The sequence below is a fragment of the Furipterus horrens genome, unplaced genomic scaffold, assembly GCF_987537825.1.
Source record: "Furipterus horrens unplaced genomic scaffold, mFurHor1.1.pri manual_scaffold_1, whole genome shotgun sequence".
NCBI lineage: Eukaryota > Metazoa > Chordata > Mammalia > Chiroptera > Furipteridae > Furipterus > Furipterus horrens.
This window is the reverse complement of record NW_028327171.1, coordinates 179,500,948-179,518,994: the sequence shown is the minus strand read 5'-3', so window position 1 is coordinate 179,518,994 and position 18,047 is coordinate 179,500,948. Positions and strand designations below refer to the sequence as shown.

Below are 18,047 nucleotides of genomic sequence, written 5' to 3'. Positions count from 1 at the left end.
CTTTGATATGGTGTTTTATTTTAGTAGATATAATGAAAAATTATAAATAACATACATAGTTTTGAGTAAGGAAGGCTTGAACACTGTATTTACTCTTATTCTAATGCAGCATGGTATTTAGGATTAGATCAATCACAATCCAGGGCGAGCCACACACACTATTTTAACATTTGCCAAATAGTGACTTAGATATTACTAGTTTCACTTTAGCTCTAAGATCTCTAATCCCTTGATAAGCTCAGCATTGTGTGGCACTAGCAAATTTCATCCAATATTACCCTGAATGGATGTGTCTCTGAATTGTCAACAGTCATAAGCAAAGGTAAGTGAAGATATTTAACAACAAATAATTGCTTTTGTCAATATTATTTAGTATTTGTATACAGGTTTAATATGAATGTTACTTTATATATCTGAGAATTGCGAGGCATGACTTGAAAGTTTAGTTTAAGACAATTGTTAAATATGTAGCCTCAAACAAAATTTAAGAGTGAAAAATCACGTGCCTTGTAAAAGTTGGTGTAGAATGTAAAAGTATGCATTCTATATTAGTATCTTTTAATTGAACATCAATTTAGAGCAAGGATTGTGTATGCAGATTCAATAGAATGTCACTTTATCTATCTGAGAAATATGGGGCATAGATTTCTTGATTTGTAACCAGAAGTATTTAAAAATGTAGGCCTAAGCAAAAATATTTTATGCGTGCACTTCTGACTTTGTCCTAAAATATGTTCATGTCCTAGAACAGGGTCTCATGTAAATAAAACCAATTCCAAAAGTAGAATTTTTTTATTATATTTCTGAGCAAAATTTGTCATTACTTTCTGTTGTTTAGATGCAATATTTTTACTGCTCTTTTTTGTTGAACACAGAGTTCTTATATCTTTTAAGATAATTTAAAATTTCATAAAAAGTATATACTATGACCAAAGCAAATCAAAATGATACTAATCAAATGTAATTTTGTCTTACAAAAATGGTATTATACAAATTAAAGAATTGCATTTTTTCTTGTCCCACATAACTTAACTATTAAACTTAACTATTACAAATTATTACTATGGAAATAATAGTAATGTTCATCTTGAGACACGAGTCAATAAATAATAAAATAACTTTCCAATTGCAACTTTAAGAGATTATAGAAAAATAGATATTTTACACCACATTAAAAGAGGATATCTTATTTAAGAACACAATTTTTCATAAGATATTGGTTTTTCTGCAGATTTGAAACTTGCAGAAGTCATTAGCATGATTAAAGCCACACTTTTAATAGTAAAACACTTATGAGTTTTGCCTCCTTACATAGACCAGACAGCTGGACAACAATGTGGTGATTGTAGGGGGGAGGAGGGATGGGTGGAGGTGGAGAAAGGAATAGGTGGGATAAATGTTAATGGAAAAAATGTGGTAAAAAATAATGTAAAGAAAAGATTTAAAAGGATACTGCAGTTCATTTTTGCCAATATGGTACTATATAATTGCAGGGGGCAGGGAATGGAGAAATTGAAGCTTTGCACTGAAAATTCTAAGCTCAATATTTCTTGATATCATAACAGTTAAAAAAATAAGTTCAGTTCTCTTATTTACAGAGTAAGCTTGCAGACAAAGCTTATTAAGTGGGTCACAGAGGCACAACTTCTGTGACAGCTGTGTTTAGCCCGGTTTGGAGCACTAACAAAGAACGAGTATTAGGCTTTTTCAGAAGCCTCTGCGATCCCTGAGCATCTATTTCCTTTCTGCCTTTGCACTGTTGGAGCCATTCCAGTGACTGGAAGAGGAAAAATAGGAAACAGAGGCGGAGGATATCATACCTAATACAGATATTAATTTCAGCATAAGAATTCAGGAACTTCTAAGAATAGCCATGAAAAGCTCCATACCCTACAAAGCTTTTCCAATTTTTTAATTGAAATTTCTTATTTAAGCAACATGCTACATTTTTTCCCTAATGGGACCTCATACCTAAAAAAATATGAAATACTTATAGATTTTTTCTGTGTTGATACAAATAAACTTAATAAAAATATTAAATTAAACTTTTGCCATTATATTTTATACTTCCAATCCTAGGGTAAAAATAACTTAATATCTTCTATTCTCTCAAATCATGAAACAGTTGATAGTTAATGTCCTATTAATTTACTATGAAAAATTTAGGATTTGAAATTCAAATAGCAGCAATGTGGGATAGTAGTGGCATCTTCCTTATTCTAAATGTCACAGTAAATATAATAATTTTAATATGGTACAGTTTTTAAATATTTTACCTTATTTTTAATTGTTCGTATTTATTCCTTAAGTAACTTCAACATAACTAGTTTTTTTATAAATTTAATTAACATAATTAAATTTCTGATAAAAAAGGATATTGCTTTCTGATATTTTATAATTTCTAGAAGAGCTAGATTTCTGCTTTTTGGAAGAAGATGTTGGAATCTGTCGAGCCTATTTCACTAGGTATTTCTATAACAATCAATCAAGGAAGTGTGAAAGTTTCATATATGGTGGGTGCTTTGGCAACCTAAACAACTTTGAATCATTGGAAGAATGCAAAAATACCTGTGAAGATGCATGTAAGTTCATTTCTCCTTCCATTTTACTTCATTTATAGGCATTAAAAAAAAAAAGGTATGTTACAGGATGTTCAACTTTACTTAGCTTTTATTTTAGCTGTACAAATCTGATATAAATTAGTCATGTTAAAAAAATATTTTAAACACAGGTATTTAAGAAATCTAACTGCAGGGAAAATTTTTTCCATAAATCCAACATTGTATTTTTTAAGTTACATTATTTAATTTTCTTTCCTGAGAATACTGGATTGTCATTAAAGCACAAGAGTAGGACTGCTGAAATCCTTAAGTTTATGAAAACTGAAGACAAATAGTTTTTTTGAAACTTCCACCTAAAATCAAGTAGTTTTATGTGACCATAAAATTTATTGGAAGATTGACTTAAACATTAAATGTTATACTTTTTAAAAAAATTTTTTACCAGGAACCACAAAGCTACTCATGGCAATATTATCTTACATATATATATATATTTTAAAGATCCACTGTACACTAATTTAAGATAGCCATGTGAATAAAATGTCTGGAAACTTACTTTTCTTACCACAACTGCTATATTTTGCTTTTGTTTATGAGTTTGTGACAGTGTCTCATATTTTAATTGGCTGTGTATTTTCAGTGAATGATGATAGCACCCAGATTGTTCCTGCTCAAAATGGCTCTCCGACACCCCAGTCTACCAAGATTCTTGGATATTTTGGTAAGAATTTCATTATTTTTAACTACTGCCAATAAACATGTCATGTTTACAATGAAAGTAGAATACATATTACTGTGATTTTAAAAAATTATACTTGATTAGTTTTTTTTGTTTGTTCTTTTTTTCTGGTGTGTTGAAAAGCTGAGGTTCAAAATGTGTAGGACATTTAAGCCCTGGCTGGTGTTGCTCAGTGGATTGAGTGCCGGCCTGTGAACCAAAGGGTCACCAGTTCAATTCCCAGTCAGGGCACGTGCTTGGGTTGTGGACCAGATCCCTAGCTGGAGACACGCAAGAGGCAACCACACATTGATGTTTCTCTCCCTCTCTCCCTCCCTTCCCCTCTCCCTAAAAATAAATAAATAAAATCTTCAAAAAAATGTTTAAGATACTTAATCTCATAAAGCTAATAATTTTTCTAATCTACTTTTAAGTATGCATTGTAATAGGCTTTTGACTACATATCATATGATATTTAACTAGGGCAAATTTAATTTATAAAATATTTCCATAAATTATTAGTCTCAATGTCTGATGTTAAATCATAATGGCAGCAGTGCCTCAAAGGCAGTCTAAAGTGTTCTTAAATTGAGTATGGCATTTGGCAAGGTCTCTGGTGTCAGTCCCAGAGCAGATTAGCAATTTGTTGAATAACTATCCCTGAAGGTTATGTCACTTTGAAGAAAATTTTCTTTTGGGCTTCTGCAGAACTATTTTCTGTGCTCAGTAGAGCTCTGTTTCTACTCTTCCTAAAACCTGCATAATCCCTTGTCTGCCCCATCCAAGATGCAGAAAGTGGGAATGCAGCTGTCCCTCTTTGTTATCTAAGACCTATATGATCCCTTCTCTCTCCCATCCAAGAGTCAGAGTGGAGAAAGGCCATCCTGCCCCACCCTTACAACAGCTAGATTATTCCTTCTGCATCCATCAAAGGGCTCTGCTGAGGTCTATAAAGACATTTTTGATATTCCATCTCAAAAAAAAAAATTACATCTGTCACTGTTTTCAATTATATTAATGTTCTATTAAAATTTAATAAAATTCAGTTCTGTTTGTGTAAAGCTTTATTATTCCAAGTTTTAGTAAATGTGAAAGGTTCTCTGTGGATATTAAGTTTTTTTTGAAATGATGTAAAATTATTTAAGGTTTTGATTCAGTTTACAGGAATAGTAACGTGACCCACAATACAAATAGTAAATCATCCATTTAAAATTCAACAGTGTGGTGATTGCTAGGGGAGAGGGGTATAAGGGGACTAAATGGTGATGGGAAATATATAATAAAGATTAAATAAAAAATAAAGTTATTTACATTAAGTAATAATATTTAGAGCACATGAATATTCCAATAATATAGCTAGATTGTGTTACTGTTATTGAGATATACATAAATATAATTTTAATGTTTTTCCATAATGATACTAGAAAAATATTTTAAAGTTCTGTTCAATGTTACTAGAAAATGGTTTGGTAATTTTTTCCATTGCTATTTATTCTTAATGTCCTTAATATTGCAAATGAGTTTGAGAAAATAATTTTTCCAGTGAGCCCCCTACAGTCAAGATAGTTGAATACATATTAAGCACAATTGAGGTTTCATTTTCTCCTTTTATTTCCATATTGCAGTATTAATTAGCTACTAGGTGATCTCAAAGATTGAACTTTAATCTTTCTTAAAGAGATTTTTACAAAATATTTTGTAAGCATGTACCTGTGCACTAGTGAGAGCAAATTATTTGAGTTGAGAATATTGGCATGCAGAAGAAACACAGGGCTTCAACGACAAAAGAAACTTATTTGTAGAATATTTTTATCGCTTTTCAAACTCTCAGAGTTCTGTCACCATTTTCTCAATTATTCCAGAAGAGGACATGGTAAGCTTTAATCACTTCCCTTTTCTAGCAGTCATTATATTCCACTGCCTTACTTGTTTTGTTCAGACCATCAATACTTTGTGTGTAGGTTACCTCAGCAATCATATGTAATCCAAACTGGGATGCTAATGAAAATCAAAGAGGGATGCTAAAAGAAGTTATTTATTTTAAACATATATGTATTGACAGAAAATTGACTTTGTAAAATTTTGTAAAAAAATTAGTATGTATAATAGTGTTTTTAAGTCTTTCATTTCTTTTTTTTTTTTTAATTTTTTATTTTTGGTTTTCAATTACAGTTGTCCCATTTCCCCCCATTTCTCTCCCCCACCCAGCCCACCCCTTCTCCCGTAATCATATCCCTCCCCGTTGTCCGTGTCCATGAGTCATTTATACACTTCATTTCTTAAAATCATATATGTGTTGGGACATGATATACCAAAACAACAAACAAACAAACAAATAAACAAAAAAACATGACCTAATACTGACTCAGGAAAACCAGGTGGCATGGACATTACATAGACAGATAGGGATGGATGGATAGGTAGATAATCACAGAGATCAAATATATAATGCAGATATATTATATATAATATATAATAAATATAATATGCAAGGGTGGGCAAAAGTAGGTCAATAGTAAATAATAGGATAATTAATAAATAATAAACTCAGTGTTTCATGTACTCAAAACTGTGAGCCTGCTTTTGTCCCACCCCTGTGTATACAGTTAGCTGCATCCCACACTTAGCCACTAACACTGTCCATGCTTCTGAAAAGCCCCTTTTCATCAACAGCCCACTTCCACAGTCCCAAAGAATATTCTGTTTTTCATAATGCGTTCTCAGATCAAGAAGCATAAAAACTTCCTTCATAATCTAAATACGCCTATGTGGTGAATCTGGTGTTTCACATGCTGATTTTCTGACAAGCTGGCTTTCCAAAAATAGATAAAAACCTGTGGAGAGGATCTATCAGACCTACTTCCTGTCAGAGGAGCTGGTGAGAAACAAAAAGATAGCCCTTCCTCAATGCCAAGATTGCTGCCATCAAAATCCAGTCACCCTAGGTGACCACTGAATACTTCAGCTAATCCCTTTCTTCCTGGACCATGTCTGGTTTTTCACAAGGATGTATTTTCGTCCCAGTCATAAGATTTCTCTAGAGAAGTGTTTCTGAAAGTTAAATAATATACGGACACCTTTAAAAAAAAAAACAATCACAGACTTCTAATTTGTAAACCAAGTTATTTTGAATGGCATTAATTTTATATGAACAAGTAAAATAATAGGAATTAACTTCTTATGCCTGTGAATGTTACACAGCTATAAATCAAAACTTACCTACAAATGAATAAACTAAAAACTAATAAATTAATAAGACTAATTTGATGGCACATGTTTCTTGCAAAAAAATCCCTATTATAACATGAATCAGTATTGACTATTATAGAGGAAGTTAGGAATGAAGTAGAAGCAGGTTAGAAAAACCTGTTCTTCTTATGTTGGGTGTAATTAAATGACTGCCTTTTTTCTTCTTGAATACTGCATGATCTTCGCAGGAATGAATTTGAGAAGCATTGATATGAAATGCTTTCATTAGGAACATCCCAACTCTATCTTTCCTAGAGACCCAACAGAATGAGGTTTTAGTTTTCTGTCACACCTTAATGCTATGAAATGGATCTGGCTGGCCATACAAATATGATCACAGAGTGCATAAAAGCCAGGAAGTTTGGTCTTTTATTCCTAGAATCAGTCCACGGTGAACATGACAAGCCAGTATTTTTTGCCTTTAAATGTTTGAGCTCTCTGAATACTGTTTGACTCAGCACTGTTGCTCCCAAGTCTTGTTTCCAGCCTTCCTGTCTGATGGTCTACTTTGATTAGATATATTTCTCCTGTTCTAACTTGATAAATTCCAACTTCATGCATGTAACAGAGAGTATGAAGCATCTAAGACACTCTTAAGACATTCCGAACCTAAGTTTTAAAGAACAAAAAATTGGGGAATTGAATATAAAGGGGAAGCTGTGACAACTTTATCTGATAATAATTAAAGTATGTTTGCTTAGTTGTTTTTATTTTCTGCTTAGTTTTCAGATGATATATCATAGTGGTTAAGAGGGTTGGCTTTATGGGCAGAAAGATGTGGGTTTAAATTCCAGTTCTGCTATTTGCCAAGTTTCTCTGTGGCCTTGAAAAAAAACACACAAGTCTCTGCCTCGGGTTCTTCATTTATTATATGTGGACAATATCTCATAGAAGTTTTGTCAAGATTGTGAATTGTGATGAAAAATATAAAATGTTTAATCCACTATTTACATGCAATAGGAGCTCAAATGTATTAATATTTGTTAATGATTAGTGTAGTGTTAATGGAGGTTGATAATTGGACAAAATACAATAATCAGAGGTACTATTTATACATATTTTATTAGTGATAATTTTAATACAATTAAAGCCTTGATTTAGAGCATCTTCATTTGATTACTTAATATTATGATTAAAATAACATAAAACTAATGCAATTAAAACAATTATAAAATACCAATAAATGTTTTGTGTCTTTGAATCTTATTTCAAATCAGAGAACTTGCAAATCTGTGTTTCCAACCTGAGGTAGAGATGTTATACTTCTTAATTTCAGTTCACTTCAACAAATATTGTATGCCTCTTACATGACTGGAACTGTCACGAGGACTGGGCGCCTGAGAAAAATAAATAAGCTGGGTTTGTGTTTACAAGCATGCCTGTGAAATGGGGAAGGAGATAGACACAGAGATGGCTTCAGTGCCTGTCATATACGCTAAGTCAAACACCTGCTCAAGTGTTATGGGAAGACAGAGTCACAATATCATACTTCCAATGAAGTCAAAATTAAATGTTTCAGTCTTCTCAAAATGTGGGCTTTAATTTATCCTTATATCTAACATTTTGAACCTGCTTGCCTAAATGCTGGCTAATCCATAGGCATAGTTCACAATTCCATTGTCATTTGGGGGATTTTTAAGTAAAGCCACACTGGAAGAAAGCCATGATAAAATTATAAATGACTAAATTTTTATGACTATATTTTAATATGTTTCATAATAATTAGAAAAATATTCCATCTTCTAAGTCAACCAGTCTAGAAAAGTAGAATTATCTTCTCTCTAGCTCTTCCCCTTTCCACATTCAGTCTGCTTAATTTTGATTAGATATCTTTCTCCTGTTCAATTTAACTACCCACTGTGACTGCCTTAGTTAGGGTCCTCCTATGTTCTCTATCGCAAGTCTCCTACTGGATTCAACCTATAGATGCCTGGTTGAGTATGCTTTGGGTATCAGGAATTGCTTCAAGTATCTTTCTTCTTTCAGTATTTTCAGTAGTTCATTAATGTCTACATCATAAAACCAAAATATAGTCATATTCAAGGAGCTTCTTAATTTTCAGCTTTGTATCCCGCTGTACTTTCCATGTACTCTATTTTTCAAATAGCCTGGCATTTGCAAAGTACCCCAGCAAACCAGGAATATTCTAACCTTTATACTTCTTTTAATTAATATTTTTCTTTATCTCCTTTGCTTAAAATCTCATCTTTCTTTAAAATCTGATCAAGGACCTAACAAATCATTATTTTTCACCTACTAAAATCTTATAAGGTTCCTGATTTTGCAAATATGACATGAAGTTTTTCTAATTATTATAAGACAATTAGAATAAATTATACTTATAAGTTCCACAATTTGTCATTTTACCGTTTTCTTTGTGTTTTTCTCTTTCTTTTTCTTCTTTCTTCCAACACATAAATGTCTTTTTTAATTTTTCTTTATTTTTATTTGAATGAATTGGGATGACATTGGTTAATGAAATTATATGGGTTTAAAATGCACAATTCTATGTCAAGTCTCCTTCTGTCACCATTTATCGCCCCTTTACTCTCTCCTACCAGCCCCAACTTCTTTCCCCTCCGATAATCACTATACTATTGTCTGTGTCTCTGAGAGGACTTCTGGGGGGGAGAGTTTTTTTATTAATCCCCTCACCTTTTTTACTCAGCCCCTCAACACCCTCCACCCTGAGAGCTGTCCACCTGCTTTCTATCTATGAGTCTGTTTCTATTTTGTTTGTTAATTTCATTCCTTAGATTCCACAAATACATAAAATCATATGCTACTTGTCTTTTTCTGACTGGCTTATTTCACTTAGCATAATACTCTCCAGGTCCAGTCATGCTGTCACAAAAAGTAAGATTTCCTTCATTTTACAGATGATTAGCATTTCATTGTGTAAAAGTACCATAGCTTTTTTATTCACTCATCTACTGATGGCACTTGGTCTGCTTCCAAACCTTGGCTATTGTATATAACACTGCTGTGAATATAGGGGTGCATATATTCTTTTGGATTAGTGTTTTGGATTTCTTCAAGAATATTCCCAGAAGTAGAATTGCTAAGTCATCAGGCAGTTTCATTTTTTAATTTTTGAGATAACTCCATACTGCTTTCTACAGTGGTTTCACCAATATGCATTCCCACACAATACACTAGGGTTCCCTTTTCTCCATATCCTTGCCAACAATTGTTGTTTGTTGCTTTATAGCTGATGGCCTTTCTGACTGGTGTGAGGTGATATCTCATTGTGGTTTTAATTTACATTTCTCTCATGGTTAGTGACTTTGAGCATCTTTTCATATATCCATTGTCCATCTGTATCATTGTGACTTTACACAGAAAAATTCCTGAAGAAAACTGTGGACTTACCCATGAATTAGGCAGTATCTAGACCAGCAATTTTCAATCTTTTTCATCTCATGGCTCACATAAACTAATTATTAAAATTCTGCAGCACACCAAAAACATTTGCAAATCTAACCAAAAAAGGCATAATTTGACTGGCTTCCAAAATAATAATAATAATAATAATAGTTTTTACCTACCTTTTTTGCTCCACGGTGACTTTTTAATAAATCAGGTGCTTATATTTGTATATAAGGATTTCTAGTGCAAAGAATTAACCAATCAAACACAACCTTAGTATGCAACATAACCAGTAAGATACAATTCTTATTATATTACATATATATTTATGTTTCAAGACAGGGCATTCATACTGGACAGCTATTGTGTTGACTATTGTCATTTTTTGGACAGTCTAAGGGAAAAGAGGTCAGTGCCCCTGACTAAATAGTCAGATAATGCATGTTTTAAAAATTTTTGTGACACACTGGTAAAAATCACTGATCTAGCCAAAGAAATTTAACCCAGTAAAATATCTACCCATTTTTCCATATGTAAAGGCTTCCCTGTCCAGACAAGGTTCCTTAAAGTCTATTTCCCTAAGACTTTTTAGTTTTAAATACTTTGGTAGCCTATCTTCTACATTTCACACTCAGCAAAGTATAATTTATGAGTATAATTTATTATAAGATAATTTTTTCTGAAAAATTTCCACATTAAACATTTTTCCACTGCTTGCCTTCTCTTCTCTTCTACATGGAATGTCAATTTCTACCCATTTAATGCTACTTTTTTCTTGTTAATGAATGAAGATACATGTTTTTCCTCTGTAAAGATTTATTTCATATAAATAATAAATTTATAGGCTGTATGTTACTCTCCATTCCCAATAAGAAACATTCCAATTTCCAGCATTTTCTTAATGACCACATGACACTTTATGATAATGTGATACTGGGATCATTCACAAATATCTTTACTATATAGTATTATTTAATATTTATTATTTAATATGTTTCATTGTGTAATTTGAACATTATAATTGCATACAACTTGAAAAAAATAGAAAAATAGAAGAAAATCAGCCACATTTCCATTACATAGAAACAATTGCTGTCAACACGCTTACATATTCTTTTAATATTTCTTTTCTATTTTTCTTTTCCAACTCATCACAAAGTAAAGAAAATGCAAAACTGATAATAGCTTCTGGAAGATCCCCAACAACATAGAATAAACTCAGCATAAAATAATCTATTTTATAGAGTCATAGCCTAGTAAAATGTTAAGCTTGCTACCTGCTAAAAACTTCTCTATGGTAATCATCTTCTCACTGATTGGACTCTCTCTCAGCTTTAGCCTAATGGATAGCATATATTACTTCCATTCCCATTTGGGTCTGCTTATATATGTATATGTTTAAGTGTGGTGTGTTGACACAAAATGATGAATAATCATATATTATTGATTCTAAGATGCAGATTTCTCCATATTCTAACATGCTTAAATCATGATGAAGCTGACAAATGATAGTGTGTAATAGAGGAATTAGGTGTTTTTTCTTTCTTTACAAGCAGTACTGAAATAATGGTGCATTTTTAAATCAATGGCATCTTAAATTCTATATTTTGTAGAACATTTGAGGAGGTATAAGCAGTTACTAGTTCTACATAGTACCCTTCTACTTTTGTGGTATGAGAAGAGTAAAAAAGCAACGAATAGTAAATAAATACATTGCAGTAAGGTATACATTTTTAAAAATAATGTTTAGGAGCTTTTAAACACTACAGACATAAATATGCATAAACTTTTAATGGAAAGTCCAGCTGCATCTACCAAAAAATAAATTGAATATAGCTTTTGCACAATTCTAATTTTAGAAATATCTCCTCTAAAAATATCTGAACCTATGTACAAGTATGTTCATGAACCACTGTCTGGAATTGAAAAAGATAGAAATAACCTATATACATGAGTAATGGACTGTACTATATTAAGTATACCTTGGTCAATTCATAAAATAAAATACTGTGCATACATTTAAAAATAAGGTATACATATGAACAAATGTAAAAATGTATCCAACAAATAGAATCAAGTATAATAATAAGACATAATGGTCTAGTAATATATGTCTGCATATGCAAAAAATTTGGGAAAAGACAGACACCAAACCATTCATAGTAGTTAAAGGACAGGGATCAAATTAAAAGAACTTATGTTTTTATTTGTTATGCTTTTGTATTATTTGAACAATTTGCAATGATAATTTGTATTTAGAAAATAAAATATCTTTTTCTTCACCCCAAAATTATGGGGGAAGAAAGAAAGAACTTTGTATTCAAAGGAAAGATTCATTATTTAATTCCATAAAACAGTCTCAGAAGACAAAATATAATTTACAAGTCATGATGTAGTTCATAAAACCTAATTTGGTTTATAAAATTAAAAGCTAAATAGCCATGTAAAATGGGAACAATAAGAAAGACACCACAGTAAAGATTCAAAATGAATATAAGATTACAAGTTAAAATAGTTGAAATGTGTAAGTTCAAAAGAAAGTTTACATCGCTGCCTCACAAATTAAACAGACTTCAAAGTCCCACCTTCCAATTTAGCAGCCATACTTGGTGATGGTAGTTCCTAGGGGGAAATAAATCGATCCTGGATTTTGAAATCTATCATAGACCCTCTAAGTGGAAACTACTCAACTGGTTATTAACAGTAAGACTGAGACAGAATGCATTTGGTAATTAAAGTCCCTTTGGGAAATGAACAGAAGCCAGGTTAGTGACTTTTTATTAATTATAATCTAGATTCAAAAAATCACATTGTCCAACTATTTCAAAACCTTCACATTTTCTTTCATTGTATATATCCAAATCTGGATTCGGAACAGTTGAGTCCTGTGTTTATCTAGAATAAATATGTTATTTGAAAACAGACATGCTTATCTCTTCATGGGGTGCAAAAAAATTTTAATTTCCTCACCTTGGGAAATTGAACCAGGTGATAAAGACTCAAAGAATTTTAGAGTTAAAATGTCTTTAAGAAACCATCTGCTTCATTATGTTAATTCTGCTTAGAGTTAAAATTATTTGAGGAGAAATGGATTAATTTATATATCAGGTATAATTCACATTCTGAAGCATAATGGCCTCATATAAACTCCCCAACTGATGACAATTTATTGCATTAGTTAAAACTTCTAAATGTTAACTATTTATAACACTATACACATCCATAGTGATTAATTTTAAATTTAACCCACTATCAAAATATTTTTATTTCAAATGTTATGAACTTTGATATTAATCTAGGTCAAAGGCGACTGGTGTTTGATAATCTGCATAGGTAATAATTAAAACTAGGGCAAACAAAGTGAGATAAACAACTGTCATCAGGTAAGACATGAACAGACACTCTGAGTAGGAGCAGGTATCTGGTAAGAGGGACAATTTAAGTCTGCACACCAGATCCCAAGCTGCTACAAGCAACAATGCCAAACGTCCTGTGATTCAAAGACAGTAAGTTTCAGGTAGAGGCAATGTGATGCCTAAGACAATTTAGTTGGTAGTGAAACTCTGATGGCATCTGTGATGGTCAACTGTATCTTTGTTCTCAAATCAATCCTCTCTCTGCCTTCTTGCCCTAGTCCACATTATAGGGAGCCTTTCTCTTGGTCTTGAGTAGATCTGTTCAGTGCAGACACTGTTGGAATACTGGGTGGTACTGCTATTAAGTAGTAACTAACGTTTATAAAAAAGTGTACAGCTTACGAGTACATCTATATATATCTGCAACTTACTGTGGGCTAATATGTCTTATGTACAAAATACTAAAATGAAATAGATGTATAAATCATATTATTCATCATACATATCTGCTATAATGCACCAGTAGGTGCTTGCTAAGAATGAAAAAAAAAAAAAAAAAAAAGAATAGCAATTTCCTCTGTTTTCCCTGTTTCTCAAATCAGGCTACTTGCTTATAGGATATTTGTCCTAAACATAGGTGATGACTTTGGAAGCTCATGGAGGTGGAAATGGTAACAAATAATAACTATCACACACTCTAGGCTTCACTTTGATGATAATCCATAGCACATACATCAGATAAGGTTGCACAATTGTTGGGCTCAATTCAATTGCAACATATCTCTCCTAGGGTGTTAAAAAATTCCTCTTGCATAAGATATTGTTGTGAAAGGAGATTTCAACATTTTTTATAAAGTTAAGCACACATTCTCATCAAATAATTTTAGTTTTGATTTATGATGGCACTGATCATGCACCACACCTCCCAAATAGGATGAGCTAAAACATAAATTAGACTACATGATTTTGGATAATGTTTTAGTTTTATAGATCCTAGGAGTTTCTTAATACCCTTTGTGTGATTATAGTTCTTGAATTTTGATAAAGCATATCATCTTTCTAAAATGTTTTCTCATATATTCTTACCACAATATTCCCACACCTCTTACATTTTCCAGAATTTCTCTTTTATATGCACCATTATATCAAGACACTAATCTTTACTAAAATATACAGAAGGCAAGTGGTAGTAAAAATAAGTATACCGATTTAAAATTTAATTTTATATCTCAAATTATTTCACTTTCTTTCTTTTACAGACGATTCACCTGCAGTTCACTTGCCGTCAGATTGCTTACTTCTGTCTCCACATCCTATTTGCCTTCATTGGCTATGGGATTCTTCAAAGTTCTATCTTCTGCCAATGTTGAATCTTTGTCTGCATTTGCTGTCCCAAATCTCACTCTTTGGCAAAGCCACCGAAGTTTTCTTACAGCGATTTCTCACTGTCCAACAACATAACTGCAGTATTGGTTTACTAATAATATCAGTAGTTGGGCTCTGCTACTAAAGAGGAGCAATTTCCTCTCACTGATAGGAATTCCCAAACAAGCTAAATACTACCATTGGACTGAATCAATTTCTCTGCTTTGCCTTAAGGAGATGAGTGCTCCTTGTATTACCCTAGTTGCAGTTGTATCTTCTGTTTTTGGAAATGCTTAGTCCCGCCTCCAGACCAGCCTGTCTGGTTTAAACATGCAAGTGTTTTATCTTACTGGCTTCAGCAGTATACTTTCCTTTGCAAAAGCATTTAACTCCTCTAGAACTGATGTTTCAATTTATGAGAAAACTTTATTATTACATCAAACCATTTCTTCTGGGCTCCTCCTCTGAAACTAAAGTCAGAATTTTCTACACCTGAATTCCTGTACTTCAAATTGTGGTTATATGACATCATTCAAAAGTTTGTTAGTCAAGTGTAGAAACTCTTCCTCAGCTTCGGGATGCCAGACAACAAATAAGAATTTTGCTCATCAGTCTTTTTTAAAAAGTTGATTCATGAACAAATGATATGTGACTATTAATAGTTTTTTAATGTATATTGTTAATAAACTGTCAGAAGTTAAATTGTTTAATACTGGTTGCTTTTGTTATATACTAGTTTTCTATACATAAAGAGTAATCATAGTACTTTCCTTTAGCAAATATATCAGTTTTTCATTTATTGGCGATCTCAGTATAGCAGACACTTTGAGATTGGTTAAGCGTTTTCATGGAATTGAAATACATGAACTTTACTAAGTACTACTTTTATTAATTTAGATTACTTTTCTACATAGATGAGCCACAATGCTCATCTATAAACAATAATATGAAAGCCTCAGAATAACTATCATATAATGACTTACCATGTCTTCATGTTCTTAGGCTATCACAGCCCCTCCTGGTGTCTGACCCCAGCAGACAGAGGATTATGTAAAGCCAATGAGAGAAGATTCTACTACAATTCGGTTGCCGGGACATGTTTCCCATTTAATTACAGTGGATGTGGAGGGAACGAAAACAATTTTATTTCCAAAAGATCATGTCTTAGGGCTTGCAGAAAAGGTAGAGAGACATTATTCCCATTAATTCACTACTGTTTAAGAAAATTGTATTGAAATTATAAATGAATTTTAATCTATGAAAAGTATCAAAAATACTATGAAATTAGTTCTATTTTTATAAGAAACAAAATGTTATAATTTAGCTAATAAATATTCCCTTTTCAACTATATTAAGATAATATTGTTGGCTATTATTTGCAATTTCTCTTAATGTATCTTCATAGAAAATAATTAATTTTAAAAAACCACTTTATTCTTTAATACTTGCATATCAAACTTTCATTTTAAAGGATTATACCAATATATTTAAGCTTTCTATAATGCACAAAATTAAATATTTTCTTCTGAATATAAAAATTATGTTTATAGAAGTGTTATGTAAATAAAATCATCTGTATTACACCACATGTTCATGTTTTTAATAAAGTGATCATGGATATCTAACTGAAAGTAAATAATAAAAATAAACATGTTTATTCATTTTAGCTAACTTTTATATATGTGAAGTGACTTCCTTAGTAATAGGTTGTTCTATACAAAGAAATAGACAAGACTAAGGCTTTTAAACCAGACACTTTTTTTTTTTAAATACTAAAAGATAATTTGAGGACATTTTAGATAAAGTAACACAATAAATTATTTTATGATGCTTAACTTTGTTTCTTTTCCTTTTGTAGGTTTCGTCAAAAGACTAGCAAGAGGAAAAATAACTAAAGTTAAAAGAAAGAGAAAGAACTATTCAATGGAAATAGGATATCATTACAACACCTAAATATTTTAGATGAAGGTTTTTACTATGATTTCTTTTTTTAAATCCTTTTTAATTAATATTTTCATGAATTTCCTATGCATAATACCTCTTATTAATACATTTGCATCAGCATTCCTTTTTAAATCTAGTCAGATTGTTTATTCTAGGGCTACAATTTATTAAGTGACTACTATGAATTTATTTATTCTCTTAAAATGGGAATTTGAGACTTTTGGAAATCAAACTTTTATAAACTATGTTCTGTTGTCATTTATACATGGATAGCAACATCTTTGAATAAAGGATAAAGGCTCCTTAGGTCAAGTAACAAATTGCCACCAAGGACATATAAACAGCACATTGGTGAATTTGACGCCTGTCTGGCCAGTGGACAGGGAAAGGAGGGGCCACCTGGGAGATGGAGCTGGGAGCCATTTCTGCACCTAACCATGCTCCTCCTCAAGGCACCTAGGGAATGGTGTGTGGCCAGACAGTACCTTCACAAACTGCCCAGGGGCATGACAAGGACATTGAGTTTCAAGGAAGTATTGCACTGAGCATATGCATGGCTGGCAAGATAATTCAACAGAGGGGAAAGCCCTATTGAATTATTTTGCTACCTTCAGTAACTGATTGGGTGTGAGACTGGGGAAGACAGGCACATGGGCAATAGGGGTAAGAATGCCAACAGGGAGAGGTGCTGGACCAAAGATGTCTGTCATTCTAGCCTGGGGGAAAATAGGGATTGGTCAAGGGTTGGACCCTTCTGGAGCGTGTAGAAGTTTGGGAAGTTAATTGATCATTATGAGAAAGCACCTAGGCCATCCCACACCTGAAACTAACACAAATCCAGGAAAACAAAGAAAGCTCTCTTGCTAATGGCTGCTGCTTATGACTTGCCCTCTCCATTGGGCCATTTCACTGCAGTCATGCAGCCCATGGCCTCCAGGAGGGAGTCTTTCTTGCCAATCTAGTGGAGCATTTGCCGGTGCCTTCGCTGGCTCCACCACCCAGGAGCATGGAGCCTTGCTGCTAGAAGCTAAATTGCCAATGGTGGTGCCAGCACCACACTTGGACTCCAGGAGGGAGCATGAAGCTGGACAGAAGCTGGGAACAAGCTAAGCTACCTGGATGACCACTTAGCCACCTCAAGCTCCAAAAGATGATACTTTAAAATGGAGCAGGAACTCTGGGCACTGCCTTTTTTTTTTTTTTTTTTTTGTCTTGCTGGGGATGACTGGGTATTGTCTGTGTTTTACGGAAAAGATGAGCCTGATGAGTCTGGAGACAGAGTCCCCCATCCTCCCAGATCCTTGAGCATTTGAATAAAAACCCTTTCCTTTCGCACCAGCCTCTGCATCCATAGTTTGCTTTTGATGGCAGCAGATAGCAGAACCCCACTTTGGTTTGGTAACAGTTTGACTAATTATTTTCTCTAATAACCATTCAAGGGTTCATTATTTAGTCAAATAAGACATATATCAAGATGGTTTACAG

General features: G+C 32.7%; 1 protein-coding gene across 1 annotated transcript in view; it reads left to right on the top strand.

Annotated features, from left to right (window-relative positions):
* TFPI (tissue factor pathway inhibitor) overlaps positions 1 to 17,766 on the top strand; it is a 66,711-nt gene extending 48,945 nt beyond the window's left edge. The window contains exons 5-8 of the mRNA XM_090281518.1: positions 2,406 to 2,582; positions 3,202 to 3,282; positions 15,621 to 15,800; positions 16,477 to 17,766. Coding sequence (XP_090137644.1) covers positions 2,406 to 2,582; positions 3,202 to 3,282; positions 15,621 to 15,800; positions 16,477 to 16,571 — 533 coding nt within the window. The 3' untranslated portion in view covers positions 16,572 to 17,766. The remainder of the gene's footprint in view (positions 1 to 2,405; positions 2,583 to 3,201; positions 3,283 to 15,620; positions 15,801 to 16,476) is intronic.
* The last annotated feature ends 281 nt before the right edge of the window (positions 17,767 to 18,047 follow it).